General features: G+C 46.3%; 1 protein-coding gene across 1 annotated transcript; it reads left to right on the top strand.

Moving 5' to 3' along the window:
• Positions 1 to 6,627: 6,627 nt before the first annotated feature.
• LOC150066888 (keratin, type II cytoskeletal 1-like) lies at positions 6,628 to 11,995 on the top strand. The gene is made up of 9 exons (XM_090356172.1): positions 6,628 to 7,221; positions 8,444 to 8,658; positions 8,956 to 9,016; positions 9,476 to 9,571; positions 9,749 to 9,913; positions 10,037 to 10,162; positions 10,644 to 10,864; positions 11,033 to 11,067; positions 11,162 to 11,995. Exons 1-9 carry the CDS (start codon positions 6,634 to 6,636, stop codon positions 11,533 to 11,535), a joined length of 1,881 nt encoding a protein of 626 aa, XP_090212298.1. The 5' UTR covers positions 6,628 to 6,633; the 3' UTR covers positions 11,536 to 11,995.
• The last annotated feature ends 4,570 nt before the right edge of the window (positions 11,996 to 16,565 follow it).

The following is a 16,565-nucleotide window of genomic DNA, read 5'->3' as shown; positions in this document are numbered from 1 at the left end:
TCTTACCTCCGATAATAGAAAAAGCTAAAAGTGGCACTGTGGTTCAAGTGGTAGAGACATAACCTTAAGCAAAAGAAATTAGGGATAGTTCCCCAGCTCTGAGTTCCAGGTTCAGGACTGGTAGCCAAATAAACAACAACGTAAATAAAACAACAACAACAAAAGACTCTAAATTGTCTCTGGGAAATAACACAGAGGTAGGGCCATCCAGAGATCAGAGGTTAACCTTTCCCATCTTTCTCCTAGTCAGAAATCAGGATCATCTTAGGAAGTATAGCCCTATCTTTTCTCTTTCAGAAGACTAGATCATCCCAATCAGAGAGGATGGGAAATTGTGTGTGTCTGTGTGTGGGGGGGTGGTGGTCAGGTACCCAAATCCTGGGTACAGAGAAACCCCAAGTGGGAGCATGGAAAACAAAGGCAGGAGTTAGTCCAGGAGGGCTCTTACAGTCTAGATCAGAAGTTTTATTTTAATATTCTGGATAAAACGAGTTCTCTAGCAAAAGGGAGTACTCTAGGGACCAGTGCAATGGGAACTAGAATTGAAAGATGCCGGCAGAAGTTTCCTGTTAAGAGACAGAGAAAAAATTCATTAGGAACAAATGTCATTCCCTTCCAGTTCTCCCCAATAAACACATAGATTAATACTCCACAGAGATTAATCTCATTTGGTTTTCACTGTCACTGCTATAGGTCTGGGGAGACCACATATGGGAGCTATGTACTTCTTTCTGGGATGGTTGCCCCCCACCTGTCCCACCCCAGTCTGACAAGGAGAGTAAAACTAGCCCCTTCAGTCATCCCCCTGGGCACAGGGATCAGTGGGAGGGAGCCCAGACATTGGGGCAGTGAAATCCCAGGGGAGTTATGCCAGCTGCTCCTCCTTCTGAGGGGCGGTGGCAAGGGCGGGCCACACTGGAAATCTAAATTTAATTCCACCAGCTTTTCAGCTGCGGAGATGTTTATCTCAGGATGTAATGAAATGGAGAAGCCATCATTGGCTCAAGGAAGTTCTCACTCAGTCTGACCTTGGATAAGATGTGCATTTCTGGGCTGGGAAAATTCCTTGTCTAAGATAGAGTCTTGAGAATAAAGCCTCACCCTCGATTGGCCCAGCTTTTTGGGCGAGATTATCTTCAAATTAAAAAGTCAGGTGCTCCAATAATCCCTCTTCAAGTTCTGTGTAACTCCCATGGTTTTGTTGGACTTGCTGCCCTGGTTTTATCAGCTTTCCCATTGGTGCAGGAACATGATAGATGTCTTCAAAAGTGGAGCAAGGCTCTGTCCTGTGGCTGGGCTGGGAATTTGGAGTTGTTGGGAGATGTTCCAATGTGCAAATCGGTTCTGAATGCCCCGTTCCAGGCTTGGCTGGACTTCTTGGGGAAGGAGGGGTGGGGAAGGGGGCTCCAAGTCTGGTTTCCATGCCTGCCTCAGCCCATCCTGCAGTACACACATTCCATGGTGCCAGCCAGGGCCCCTTCCAGCTCCTTTCCCTCCCTCCTGTATGATGGGCCCCTGCCTTCCCTACAGTAGATTTATAAGCTTTACAGGTCCCAGAGCTTTCTCCTACAAGATCTTATTTAATGAACTTCAACTTAGCTTGTCCACAGTTTGCAGTGAAACAGAGGCTTGTTCCAAAATTTGCTCTGCTTATCATCCTAAATGCCGGAGTGAGAGTGGATAGCTTCCTCCACCACAGATTTTCTACTTCTTGGAAAGTAAAAGTAGTCCCTATTTTACAAAGGAGAAAATTTAGACTCTCAGAGAGATATGAGCTTCTTGGAGTCACCCAGCTAGGAAATGAGCACTGGAGACAGAGCACAGACTAAGACAACTGGTGCTGCATCTCTCTGCTCTGCTCCTAGGTGACCTGTCTTGGGGAGTCCTCTTTGCTGTCTGTCTTCAGCAGGGCTGCCCCTCACTCCCCACTTTCCCCTCCTGCATAAAAAGTCTTGGCCCCTCCTCTGATGCCTGTCAGCTTTCAACATCTCACCCCGCCTCCCCATTGTCTGCGACTCCCCTGTACTCCTCCCAGGCTTGGGCTTTCCCCACTACCCTGAAATTCTCTTCTCCCACGTCCTTTCCCTGGTAGAGCCCCGCAGGGCTAGGTGGCTTGTCATCACATGTTTCTCTTTAATTCTTTCTCTCAGTCCCATCCCTCAAAAAGCTCTCAAAACATCACCACGCCTGCTCCTGCCTATGCCCCGAAGCTTGCCTGTGCAGCCTCTCTGCCATTGGCTCTGGGGCGTGTGTGAGTCCTTGGGCAGGTATTCTGGCATTCTGTCAGCCAGCACAGCTGGCTGTATTCCTCAAATGCTGGGGACCATAGATGTGTGGGGATTAGTCTGGCTTCCTAAAGACTAAGCAATTTGGAGGGGGGTCATCTGCAAATACACATGCTCACACAGACACACATTCACACACACATACTTGCATATACACACGTACACATGCAAATAGCCAACTGATACATCCATGTGTACTTGACCAAATGGAGACTAGGTAAAGAAACCAATAGAATAGTGACTGAAAGAAAGAGAAAAAGAGAGGTATTTGTCCTCAAGAGAGTCAGGGGACAGAAAATAGATCTGGGACTAAAAGCTGAAGATGTGATGGTATTCTAGAACCTAACTATGGGAAGAGCCAGTTGTTGCCTTCAAGTAAAAGTGAGCTGGGAAAAGAGAGGAAATAGGGAGAAAGAGCTGATCAGCAAAGTATGGGGAGAAGAGTCATGGTGTGAAGCTGGTGACAGGTGAGCAGAAAAGGTGTAGGTGATGCTGGTGGTAAAGGCAGGCCAAGGCTGAGCTCAAGGGTTGGAGAAGCCTAGCTTGGCAGTTACTAACTGGATAATCTTGGGTACAGAGTTTCACCTCTATGAACCTATGCTATCTTTTCTTTGAATGATGACATTAGCAACTCAATAACTTTCATGTCATTTAAATGAGATATAGTGCCTCACACAGATAGAGGTGGTACTTGCAGAAATCAGAAGCTCTTTCCCTTTTAGCTTCTGTGTTTATTTTGTAATTGTGAGTATATAAGCAAACCAGCAGTGGAGGTGTGTGTGTGTGTGTGTGTGTGTGTGTGTGTGTGTGTGTGTGTGTGTGTGTGTGTGTGTGTATGCATGCTCAGGTGCATGTACAAATATTTTATCTTTTTTTAATTTTATTTTTTTTGCCAGCACAAATATTTTTAAATATCTCCACATACCTACTATGGTCCTGGGGACATTGCAGGTTAGCTAGCCACATTGTAGTTCCTCCCTGACTGGGTAGCATTGAAAGCAATCCGTGGATGGAGAATAGAATTTTGATTCAGAAGTTGGAGAATTCAGAGGACTTGATTATACAAGTAGGACAAATGCCTGCTTCTTTGGCCAGACATTCTCTCTTCTCTGCTTGGCAGGCTGGTGTGTCCCTAGAGCTACATAGATGGAAAATATTCAGTGATTTTTTTTGGTACTCATTTATAGGGCCCTGCTCCATTTGTCTGTCTTTATATCTCTTCTGTAGATTTGGGAAATGGCCACTAAAAATCCTAGGCTCTAATCCCAGATGTGTCTAATCCTAACTGAAGAGCAAGCCACTGTCTCTGTGAATGTCCTTCAGGGCACTGCCCTGTGTAATGAGTATGCTTACCTAGTTCTCAGCCTTTCTGTGGAGATGGTGTGTGTGTGTGTGTGTGTGTGTGTGTGTGTGTGTGTGTGTGTGTACACACGCGCATGCACATGCATTCTGTGAGGAGAGATGTGTGTATGTAAGTGGATAATATTTTCAAAAACTTGCGGTTCCTTCAAGTTCCTGTGTTTCTCCCTTCCCATGGTAGGTCTTAGAAAATGTTTGCAGCTCTATAAGTTGTCAACTAATTGCTCACCAGCTGCCCCCTTTTCTTTCTGTCAGTCTGCTAGTTTGGGAGCAGGCATCACTGTAGAGACCAGTGAATGGTGGGGATACATGTGCACAAGCCTGCACACATGGATGTGCACCCCTCCAAAATGCTAGAAGGAATCGATCGTGCAGAATGATATGTCTCATAGGGAGTATGCTGCACTGAAAGCATTTTGATTGCCTGTCAGAAGATGGTTAGGCAACATTCATGACCACGCCAGCACCATCCCAGGCCCCATTGTTCCCAAGTCCCGGCTTACTCATTCCCTGAAGAGATGGTTGCTTTAGCAGTCTAAGGATGTCAGCGCTAGAATGGAGTCCCAGACAACAGTGCCATGGAGACAGGAGGGATGGAGGGAGCAGGGGAGAGGCAAGGGGAGCTTTTTCTGGAGAAGTGTAGGGCAGATGCTGTGGGAAGACAAGGACCAGGGTTGAGGGTGAGGATAAGGGAGGGGAGACAGACAGGGAACCCTGGTTCAGAGTTACCTTGGAAGGGTGCCAGATGGTCTTTACAGATTCCCCTTCTCCTGCAGGCTCCTCTCTCTTATGTTTCTTAGTAAGACTCTCCCTGTTATAGAAAGCCCCTCACAGAGTCCCTTGGAGCCAGATAATGTTAGAGCAGGCTTTCCCCTATAGAGTCTTCCATTGTATGTATACATATATATGTGTGTGTGTGTGTGTGTGTGTGTGTGTGTGTGTGTGTGTGTGTGTGTGTGTGTGTGTATATATATATATTTGCTAGTCCTGGGCTTGAGTTCAGGGCCTAAGTGCTGTCCTTGGACTTTCTCAAGGCTAGAGCTCTACCACTTGAGCCTCAGCACCATTTCTGGCTTTTTTCTATGTATGTGGTACCGAGGAATTGAACCTGGGTCTTCGTGCATGCTAGGCAAGCACTCTACCACTAGGCCAAACTCTCGGCCCAGCCATTGTATTTTTATATGCAAGTTTGGGGAGCATGGCAGGCTTCGAAGAAATTTCCAAATGAAAGCCCGTGTGTGATTCAGGTCTTTCCAGATCTCAAGGCCACTAGTGTCTGTTCTTACTGATCAAGGGCTGCTCGTCAGGAAGGCTCTTGGTGTGACTTGGCTGACTGCAATGCATGCTGGGTACTCTTGTATCTGCATGGAAGCAAAGTGTCTTGAACTCTATATCATGGGCATCTGTTTTTCAGAATAATTGGAGGAACATTTTCCAAGGAGGTTCAGAAGCCAGAGCCAATCAATGACATGGTCTTCCTGTCCTCAGAGCCCTCTGCATGGGCCAGCCTCCTATGCTATCTGGCTTTATCACATCTGGTAGAGAAGTGAATTCAGCTGAGAGGCTGTCAAACCCCACTAGGGCTAGGATCTGCACACTGTATATAGTTAGGCATCCTCAGTCTAAATCCCAGCCGTGCCCCTTGCTAACCCTGTATATAGGCTTGAGCAGGATCTTCTGCACCCATGCTTCACTCTCCTCATTTTAAAAATGGATAGAATAATAGCTATCTCAAGGTTGTTGTGAAAATTGAGTTAATACACATCAAATATGTAAAACAGATCCTGTTCACGGTCAGTTTTTGATGTATGGTAGCTATTGTCATTGTCATCACCATCACCATCATTGTCATCCTCATCACCATCATAATGTGCAGAAACAACATTAGTCTCCCTTCAAAAGTCTGCATTTGTCTCTCCTAAGGGCCATCTCCTCTACTTTGCTTTACCAGAAGTTCCAAATGTCAACTCCCTACTCACTACTCCCCAGGCTTTTTCAACAGTCGTTTGCATGATGCCTATTTTCTGTTGTTGTGTCTTTGTTGTGCCTCTGATAGCTGTGCATATCTGGTGAAAAGAAACAACTGGAAAACTTAGAAAAGAACGTGTAAAGCCAGGTACTAGTGACTCGAGCTAGTCCAGAAGCTGAGATCTGAAGATCATGATTCAAAGCCAATTTGGGCAGAAAAGTCTGAGACTCATCTCCAGTTAGCCACCAAAACACTGGAAGTGACTTTGTGGCTCAAGTGGTAGAGCCCAGACTTGAGAGGAAAAGACTCAAAAACAGAACCCAGACCCTGAGTGCAAGCCCCAAGACTGGTGTACGTGTGTGTGTGTGTGTGTGTGTGTGTGTGTGCATGTGCACAGGCACAGAAAGACAGGTGGTTGCAAAGTACCTACCTATCTATACTGTTGGGTGATAGCTCATCTTCTTTTAGTCCATCAATATACCATAATAATAAAAGCTATATAATAAAAATTTAATTTTGACTCATGCAAGTCCCCACTCTTTGTAACTTGGTGAGGTCTTGATTTTGGAAGAGACATCTAAGAAATGGGCCAGAGAGTTCTTTCAGCCTGGAGCCTGGGGAATTGCACTTGCATGCCCTGGTGTCGGGGTTATGAAATTCTTCCAGCAACATGAGGTAGCAGAAATGTGGGGTCCTAGTTTCCCAAAGTCACAAGCACTGGAAGAGAGATCCCGTCTGATAAAATGATTACCACACGGGGCCAATCTTGCCGGCACAGCAATTTTTCGAGCACATCCTAAGAGCTAGGTGTGTAGTGTTTATCGTATTGTTGAGGCTCGTAAAAATCTTGTATGGCTGCAGGCAAGCCAAACCCTTCAGAGGCACTGCATCTCCGCTGACTCTGGAGACCCAGCCCAACTTCTTCCCTGTATATATAAGGGGATGTCTCTGGGCTCAGGGCAGAGAAGTACTCAGCTCCTTCCCTCTTTCTTCTGTGCTTTTACTTCTCTCGAAGGCAACATGAGTAGACAGTGTAGTTCCAGGTCACTGTGTGGGGGTGGCCGGGGCTTTAGCTCCGGCTCTGCAGGTGTGGTCAGCTTCCACCGCCGCTCCACCAGCAGCTCTGTGCGCCGCAGTGGTGGAGGAGGAGGTGGCGGCGGTGGGCAGTTTTCAGGAGGATTCTGTGGAAGATACAGTGGTGGTGGTAGTTTTTCAAGCAAGAGCGTTACTGACCTTGGTGGTGGCAGGAGCATCTCCTCCTGTGTGGCTGGAGGTGGACGGAGTGGTTTTGGGGGTGGCTTTGGTGGTTTTGGTGGTGGCAGTAGCTTTGGCGGTGGTTTTAGCAGTGGTGGTTTTGGTGGTGGTAGTTTTGGCAGTGGGGGTGGTTTTGGTGGGGGTGGTTTTGGGGGTGGTGGGTTTGGAGGAGGTGGATACGGTGGTGGTTTCGGGCCTGTCTGCCCTCCTGGTGGCATACAGGAAGTCACCATCAACCAGAGCCTTCTGCAACCCCTCAACGTGGAGGTTGACCCTGAGATCCAAAAAGTAAAGTCTCAAGAAAGAGAGCAGATCAAGACACTCAACAACCAGTTTGCTTCCTTCATCGACAAGGTGAGACTCTCTGTTCAGTGCTCTACCAGGGCTGTTCTTAGATCCTTTGAGATTGGAGCAGCCAAGACATTAGTAGACTTCACCTTATATTTTTGTGTGGAGATTTGTGAAAGGATATTTTGTGAGGACTTCTAGGATGTATGTTAACAAATCATGTTTGCAAATTGTGTTAATGACTATAGTCTTTCTTGACAAAGGGGTCTCTAGATGGCCTAACTTGAATCAATTTACTTTTTGGTGTTTTTTTTTTTGTCAGTTGTGGGGCTTGAACTCAGGGCTTGGGCTCTGTCCCACTTGGGCTCTCTACCACTTTGAGCCCCAGCTTCACTTCTAGTTTTCTGGTGATTAATTGATGATAAGAGTCTCATGGACTTTCCTGCTTGGGCTAGCTTTGAATCACAATTTTCAGTACTCAGCCTCCTGAGTAGCTAGGATTACAAATGTGAGCCCCCAGTGCCTGGACTCTATGGTGTTTTTGATTGAGCTCTTGAGCTGAATGGGGACTTACTGCTGATGAGTGAAGATAATAGCACTGGGGCCAATAAAAACTTCTTAGGGTATCAATGAGAACCCTGGAAGGATCTTCTTAGCTATGAGAAGACAAATGAGTAGCATCAGAATGCCTGATGGCAGAGAGGATGGGATGAGTCAGCGCTGAGCATCTTTTGCCCTTGGAACAAAGCTCCGCCCTCTGTGAAATGCACACTGGTACTACATCAGGGTGGAGATTTTTAACATTAATATTTCTAATTTATTCTGGAGAAAAACTTGTGGACCGGCTTTTACTCTTCTGCTTAATCATCCATCATGTCAACCCAAGGTTATACACCAGAAATTTCAAATTCAGTTTTGGATGTTCAAAACATAACTTTTGAATCCTGTGCATAGTCAGAGAATGCAAACTATTTTTTAATGGCTATCTAAAAACACTGTAAGGCAGAGTTCTTAAATATCCTACATCTACTTAACCACATATTCACCATCATTTGACATGTGCTTTGCTATTGGTATTATGTAGCTACTGCCTTCCAATACTCGTCTGAATTAAGAATGCGTTGGTTTTGTAGTGAAGGTGATGCAGACTTGGTCATTGCCTTCTTTGTTTCTGTGTGTTAGAGCCAGGGATAGAAGTGGAACTTCTTAATCGAATGAGGAGTTGACTGAGGCTCATGGGCCATGGGATCCCGTCTCCGCACTGTGGGTAATGGGTCTTCTGTTTTAGGTGAGGTTCCTAGAGCAGCAGAACCAGGTGCTGCAAACAAAATGGGAGCTGCTGCAGCAGGTGGATACCTCCACCAGAACCCACAGTTTAGAGCCTTACTTCGAGTCCTACATCAGCAAACTCAGAATGAAAGTGGACCAGCTGAAGGGCGACCAAAATCGGATGGACTCAGAGCTGAAGAACATGCAAGACATGGTAGAAGATTACCGGAACAAGTAAGAGCCCTGCCTGGCTGGCACTTGTTAATTCTTACTTTAAACCTATTCTTAGACATTGATGAGCTACGAATATACAATTGTCTTTCCTTAGGCTTAGAGATCAAGCAGTTGGGCATTTTCAGAATGTTTCATCTTCTCAGTAGATGGAAACAGTTGAGTGTTTTGTTGCTCAGAAGAAAGAGGTGACCGAGATGGACTAGCTTGGACCAGGAAAGCAATGCCACTTTTAGTTTAGCATGCTGGGCTTCTGAACGCATCTTCTTTTCGTCTCCTAATCATTCCACTTTCCTGTAGGTATGAGGATGAGATCAACAAACGGACAAATGCAGAGAATGAATTTGTGACCATCAAGAAGGTGAGTCAATTCTTTAGGTGAAACTTACCTATAAAGTAAACAATAGGAGAGACTCCAATTGTAAGCAAAAACAAGGCATCTTTTAGAAGTAGAGAGTAGGTCTTCTGAGTCCCTGAGGTAGAGGTATTTTCTCACATTATCATGGCCCTGCACTAATCCAGGCATTCAGACCATCATATTTCTTAGCATCTATTGTATTAAGTGGTGGAAGAAGTTCTTAGGGAGTCAGGCAAGTTTCTTGACTGATATAAAGAGGTGGAGCAATCCTGGAACGGATTTATTAGATCAGATCTGATCTAGCTCATCAGGTAGATTACAGTTCGGTTGGGTCTATCTGATCCACAGTAGAAGTGTGGAGTACACTCCAAATTTTACTTCTACATGGAAACTCCTGTGTGGTTAGAAAGAAGGATTCCTCCCGGAAAGATTATGGCTTCCTGATGTCCTTTGTTCCTCTAGGATGTGGACTCTGCTTATATGAATAAGGTAGATCTTCAAGCCAAAGTGGACAACCTTCGCCAGGAAATTGAATTCTTAACAACACTCTACCATGAGGTAAGTCCTTCAATTTCAATCAATGTTGCCTAAATGGAAAGCCTTGAAGGCAGACCCCATTGCTAGAAGTGGAACCTAGAAGAACAGAAATGTACCTTCCATCTCCTGCACCCTTGCTCCAGTGTAAGTGGCTTTAGTTTTCAGCACTGTAAGTCACCAAATGCCTGTGCCTTGTAGGAGTTGTCACAGATGCAGACTCACATCAGTGAGACCAATGTGATCCTGTCCATGGACAACAACCGCAGCCTGGACCTGAATAGCATTATTGAAGAAATCAAGGCCCAGTATGAGGATATAGCCCAGAGGAGCAAGGCTGAGGCTGAGCGTGTATACCAGAGCAGGGTGAGTGCCTGAAAGCTTAGCAACTGCCCTGATATGTCTTGCCTTGCTGTCCTGTGCTGTCTCTCTCTTATATTTGCATTCTGGGTCCTACCCACCTGTACCTGACACAAACCCCATCTTTAGTATGAAGAGCTGCAGATCACTGCTGGGAAACATGGCGACAGTGTGAAGAACTCAAAGATGGAGATTTCTGAGCTGAATCGGGTGATCCAGAGACTTAGATCTGAAATTGATAGTGTCAAGAAGCAGGTACTGGCTTCTTCCTTAGTTGCATGGCATGGGGGGTGACTGTGTGTAGCAGGGTGGGCTTTTGAGACTTACAATCCGTACCCTCATCACCCTCATTTCTCCTGGTGACTGAGATAGGCTTCCATGTGGAATTCTGTTAAGGGAAATCTGTGAAAGTGACCTAGTTTGGGAACGGGGTGATAGAATGATCTAACCCATGATCTAAAGCAGACTTGGGAGCTGGAGAGTATGAGAAAAGTTCAGCTGGTAGGTTTCAGGGCAGGGGTATTGAAGAAGTAGAGGAGTCTTGACTTGGGCCAACAGAGGCTACTCTAGATCAGCCCCAATGTCTTTTAAAGGATGTCCATGTGGTGACACAGAGTGCAGTGGTTCTGTGGAGCTCAGTGTATTCCCCTCTAACCCTGAGATGGGCGAGGGGATTCATTTGCAAGGGGAAGGCCAAGGTGGGATCAGGCAAATTTACTGGATTCTCTTTTCTCAGATCTCCAATGTGCAGCAGTCCATCAGTGACGCTGAACAGCGTGGGGAGAATGCTCTCAAAGATGCCCAGAACAAGCTGAACGAGCTGGAAGATGCCCTGACACAGGCCAAGGAGGACTTGGCCCGGCTGCTGCGTGACTATCAGGATCTGATGAACACTAAGCTGGCTCTGGATATGGAGATTGCCACCTATAGAACTCTGCTGGAAGGAGAGGAGATCAGGTGAGAAGGGACACTCTTTCTTAGAAGGTTCCATTCCTTGCAAGCATGACTGTGGTGGCAACACAGACACCTGGCTTGCAGGTGTCCGGGTGGCAAGAAAGAACAAAGTTTGTGCAGCAGTCATGTCCTAAGGGGGTTTCCTCTTTTTCTGTTTTTCCTCTCCTGCAGGATGTCTGGAGAATGTACCCCGGACGTGAGCATGTGTAAGTAGAAGCCCGTCTCTCACGGAGCCTGCAGGTGCGGAGGGCCTGGGGATGGAACGGGATGGATGTCAATGGAGTCTCTCTCCCTGTGCAGCTGTGAGCACCAGCCACACCAGTATGAGTGGAAGCAGCAGCCGTAGAGGAGGCGGTTATGGAGGCTCTGGAGGTGGCAGCTACGGTGGCTCTGGAGGTGGCGGCGGCAGTGGCGGCAGCTATGGCTCCGGTGGTGGCGGCGGTGGCAGCTACGGAGGTGGCAGCTACGGCGGCGGCAGCAGCAGCGGGGGCTACAGGGGTAGCTCTGGAGGAGGTGGTGGCAGCTCCGGGGGCCGGGTATCTGGCGGTGGGAGCTCTGGAGGTAGCTATGGCTCCTCCTCCGGAGGCCGAGGATCCAGCTCTGGGGGCGTCAAGAGCTCTGGTGGGTCTAGTGTGAAGTTTGTTTCCACCAATTACTCCCAGGTGACCAGATAAAGAGGTCTCCCCCCCCACCCATTAGCTCTCTCTTCTCTCTCATCCTCTCCATCATTTGCCAAGTACGCTTGTGCAAGTCCAAAGTCAACAGGCCCCAAGTTTATTGGAGACAAGAGAGCTATGGTGGATGGCATAGGCTCGTCCTATTTCCTTCCCCTCACCTCCCCACTTTCTTTTTTTCTGCTATGCTTCCCAAAGAAGTTCTCAGATCAGTGGCAGTCTCACTGCCCTGGTGAGGCTCCTGAGAAACAGCTCAGCATTGCTTACCACACTCGTGTGACATTTCAAAGGCCCTCCTGATCCAGCCAAAGGAAGGCTAGTCACACCCAGGGCTTCACAGCCATGCTGAGAACACCTGTCTCTCAACAGCTTCTCCAGATCCTGTCTCTACAGCCCAGCTCTGTGCAGCTTGGTTTTGTACATAAGGTGTATGCAACTTGTTTGGCTTTTGTGGAGATGTCTTACACTCCCCATTTCCTAGTTTTGCTGCAATAAACTCTGCATTTGAAATTATTTCTCAGTCTTAGTCTCTTCTATTTATGGCCCTTTCGATCTTGGATGGGTGTTTTGTGGGAATGAGAGAAAATCTCAGGCTAGGGGACATGAGATGGGAAGGCAGGTCAGGCAACATTTGGTAAGGGTGGAATAGCAGAGATCATGCTCTCCCCCCCCCGACAGTGGGAAATGGAGAAAGGGGGACACTGGGGTAATAGATTTCATGCATTTGAGAAGATGTTCTTGGAAATGGAAATGATCAAACATTTTGGGAAGGAAGGAGGGAGGTTGGGATGGAGGAGTTGACATTGAGCGGAGGGAAAGGATTTCATACACAACTAAGTGGTCATGGGGGAAGAGCCAGTGTGATGGGCACAGGTAACGCAGGGCGAGCTGACACACTGCAGTCTAGGGCTCCCCGTGGCCTGGGCAACAGGGGCTGAAGAACCCAGAGTGGTAACAGTGCATCAGATATGCCAGTTCCTCTGTTCCTTCAGGTCACCACTCAAAGTGCTGCAGTTTCAAAGTGCTCCTCTCCCCACACTCTCCCTGCACACTCCCTCCTCCAGTCACAGAGTGAACTTGTAAAGTCACACCAGGGCAAATGCAGAGTGACTAGAAGCACTGGGCACTAGAATTTAGATACAGTTGTGCTTGGGTTCCGGGCATATGAAAATAAGCATGTTACAGATCTCTCTGCACCTCAATTCCAATACCTCCAAAATGGGGGATAATAGCATCTTCCTTACGGGAATTATGGTGAAGACTGAACACGAGTGAACTCATAACAAGCACTCCATAAGGCTTGGTTGTTCATGTTGCTGCTGCTGCTGCTGCTGCTGGTCTGGCTATGATCAAATAACTTTGTGTATTCTCAACACCTTGGTAGATGCTTGTTCCAAGGAACAAGGGGATATTAGCATTCCAAGACCAGGTAAAAGTCAGTCAGCTTCTCAGAACATTAATTCTCTTAGCTTCTCATTAGGAAAATTTTCCTACTGGCAGGGTAAGAAGAACATGGGACATCTAGATGGATAAGAGCATTGTGTAAATGCTCTCCAGTGAGCTCTAGCCTTCTTCTTCAGTCATCTCTTCTGTAGGTCTCCCAGTCTACTCATTTCTTTGTGACCTACGGAGGAATACAGGGTGCCTTGACTGCTCTGTGACCTAGCCAGCTGATGCACCACTGAAGGCTTGAACCCATTCTTAAACATTCTCTGACACTAATAAACTTGTCTAGGTTGCTGCTAAAATTGCTGAGAAGTTAATCCTTTTGCTAAACATGTAGAAACTGGCCCCAGCCCTAGAACAAATTCCTTAAACCATCATATAAAACTCCATAACCCAACCTGCTCACTGAATCTAGGTGAACAGCCCTTCTCTTGCTGGCCACCTGAATATGCCACAGTCTCCCACTTTACACAAATTCACCCATTGGAGGCTGTGAACCAATCAACCTGATGTTTGTGCTTCTTTCTCTGGAAAGTACTTTCTTTCTCTGCTCCCATCTTGGCTTGGTTTGGAGTATTCTCCTTTGGAAATTTCCCTGTTGCCATTTTTGGGAGGACAAGACCAGCTCTGGGTTCAGGCTGGAGAAGCATCCTTATCAGATCTGTTTCTACCTGGCTGTATATGCAAGTTTGAAAAGCATATGGAGGAGTAGAAAGGACAAGGGATTTCGATTTAGAGAACCTGTGTCTAATGCACTGTGGTGTTGAAAAGGACAGGCAAAGAGAAGTCATTCTCAAGTTGCAGATGTGGGCACCCTTGGGCCAGCTGCTCAGTGAGCCTGAGCCTCCTCTGTGGGGAGGAGAATATTTTCCTCTAGAAATCAGGAGGATAAAACATAGAGTGTGAGAATGTCATGTGGATCATGACTGTGTTGTACAGAAAGATTTAAATAACATTGTAAAGGAGTGGCAAAGAGGTAAAGGAAAGTGGCTTTCTGTTCAGGACTCAGTGACAGCTCTGTGGGGGCGTGAAATGGATTTTGTCACTGTACCTGAAGTTGAATGTGCCATGACAACTGATTTATGTGAACCAAATACACACGAGATGGGTGTGGGAACCAGCATGTCCATGTATTAACTCATGAGGGAAACTATATTTTCAGTGACTGAAATGCCCGAGTGATTCCATCCTGTTATCAAGATACTTGGGAAACTAAATTAGTCATGAAAGGCTTCGGGGTGTTTGTGGATCTGGAACAGTGGGATCTGGTTGGCCATGAGAATGATTGCTTACCTTCCTCCACACAAGCGCTGACCTCTGTGCCTGGGCCTGAGGAATACAGCTCTGCTCTCTTGGACACTGTTCAATTAATAGAGATCTATTCTTTATTTTTGCCAGTGTTGGGGGCTTGAACTCAGGGCCTCAGCGGTGTCCTTGAGCTTTCTCAAGGCTAGAGCTCTACCACTTGAGTCACAGCACCGTTTTCCAGCTTTTTTCTATGTATGTGGTACTGAGGAATCGAACCCGGGTCTTTGTGCATGCTAGATAGGAACTCTACCACTAGGCCAAACTCCTAGCTCAATAATGATATACTCTTTAATTTTTTTCTTTTATTGTTACTGTGATGTATAGAGGGGTTCCAGTTACATTCATCACATATAAGACTACATCACTTCTTGAACATTGTTAGCCCTTTCCATGGTTTCCTCCCACTTTCTCACCCAATAGTGATATATTCTTTAAAAACATATTTTTTTAAGCTGGGGGCATCAATAGTTCAGGCCTGTAATCCTACCTATCCCAGGGGCTGAGAGCTGCTTGTGGTACAAAGCCAATCTGGGCAGAAAAGACTCTTATCTCTAAGAAACTACCCACTTTCTCCCCAAAAGCTGGAAGTGGAGCTGTGTCTCAAGTGGTAGAACACTAGATTTGAGCACAACAGTTCAGAGACATCACCTGACTTCAAGCCCTAGGACCAGCACACACACACACACACACACACACACACACACACACACACACACACACACAACTTACCAAATCTACAAATGGTTGTGCAAGGGGATCACAACTGCACACGTTTACTATGTGTACAGTGCACATGGAGGAGCATCACCCTTCCCTTACAGTCACATCAAGTTCCCCATTTCCTGTTCCACCTATCTATATTGAAGATGATGGCTGTGTTTATCCATCACTCCCCTTTCATTCATTGCTTACCTCATACTAACCCCCCTTCCCCAATTCAAAACATGCTTCACTTTCCTAAGAGTCACTTTGCTAAACTGTTTGTTAATTTGAATAGTATTATACTCTTGCGCTCTGGCCCACATTTCCTAGATCCTTTCTTAGGTTACAACATCATTTAGTGAGAAATCAGCACTGAGGTTTTTCCTGTTGGTCTTGTTTGGAGTCGGGTGTCTTTGGTGAGGTCAGATGGGAAAGAGACCACTGTTCTTCACAGTGAAATTTACCCAGGATTGTAGAGTTGCAAAGACCAAATGAAAGTCCTGTGTAAGTCAAAGCATCAGGATCTGCTAGGTTGAGTAAGATCAAATGCCCAAATGCAGTATTATTAGAAAGGTGATATGTGAAAAATCATGGATCAGAATGTCTTAAAAACAATTTCCTGCAGAAATACAATGGTTGTTGACATTCTATGGAGACTGGACTCTAAGATGTGGGTTCAGAGTTCTCCGATAGGTTTTGAAGACCTACTTTCTCATTACAACCTACTGGGTCCTGGGAACCTAGGAATATGAGGAAAATGTGAGAAGAGGGATTGCCTGGCTTGTTGCTGGCTATCCTAAACAACTGATGTGCCTTCGAGAGAACTGTTCATAGATGAGTCTATGCCTTCCCACCAGGTATTTTATACCTGGAACCACCATCACAGGTGAAGAGGCACTGGTAGGAGGATATAATAGGACCCGTGACATGGGCAGATGGAGTCTCTGAGGGATCCTCCAAGGAAGGCTGGGTAAGCCCTTATTAAAGGCAAGAGGACTTGCAGGGATGCTTCTGAAAATGTACAAGTAAAAGATCATCAAGGCTTGCTCTTGAGTGATAGTCCTGAAAGGTGACAGAACAACCAGAAATGAGGATGAGCATTTTAGAGACGAGTTGCTGTCCGGTGGTCAGGACCTGGTGATGGACGGGATGTAGATTGGAGTGGGGTGAGACCAAAGGAAACATGGAGGAGAGCTTCCATGGTAATAGCAGAGTGAATGACCAGAGAACTGGGGCTGGGGGGTGGGGATGGGAGGAGAGAGGGAGATGCTGGACTAGTTATCAGGCACATCTGCCCTGTCTCTGAACAAGTGGGGCTAGAAGAAGGGGTAGTAGGAAAGACTGAGATATATGCAGGACTCTTGCTCAAATAGAAAAAGATATTTTAAAATATAACTTTATTGTTATTATCAAAGTATTGTGCAGAGGGGTTACTGTTTCACAAGTCAGAAAATATATTCATTTGTTTTTTTTTTTTTTTTGCCAATATCACCCTTCCTTTGCTTTCTCCCTATTTTCCCCTCCCATCCCTGAGCACAAATGTCGCAGGTCACTTTCCACACAGTGTGTGCTGA

The sequence above is a fragment of the Megascapheus bottae genome, chromosome 2 (assembly GCF_031878675.1).
Source record: "Megascapheus bottae isolate mThoBot1 chromosome 2, mThoBot2.hap1, whole genome shotgun sequence".
NCBI classification, from domain to species: domain Eukaryota; kingdom Metazoa; phylum Chordata; class Mammalia; order Rodentia; family Geomyidae; genus Megascapheus; species Megascapheus bottae.
The sequence above is the reverse complement of the archived record's forward strand: the minus strand, read 5'-3'. Positions and strand labels throughout refer to the sequence as shown.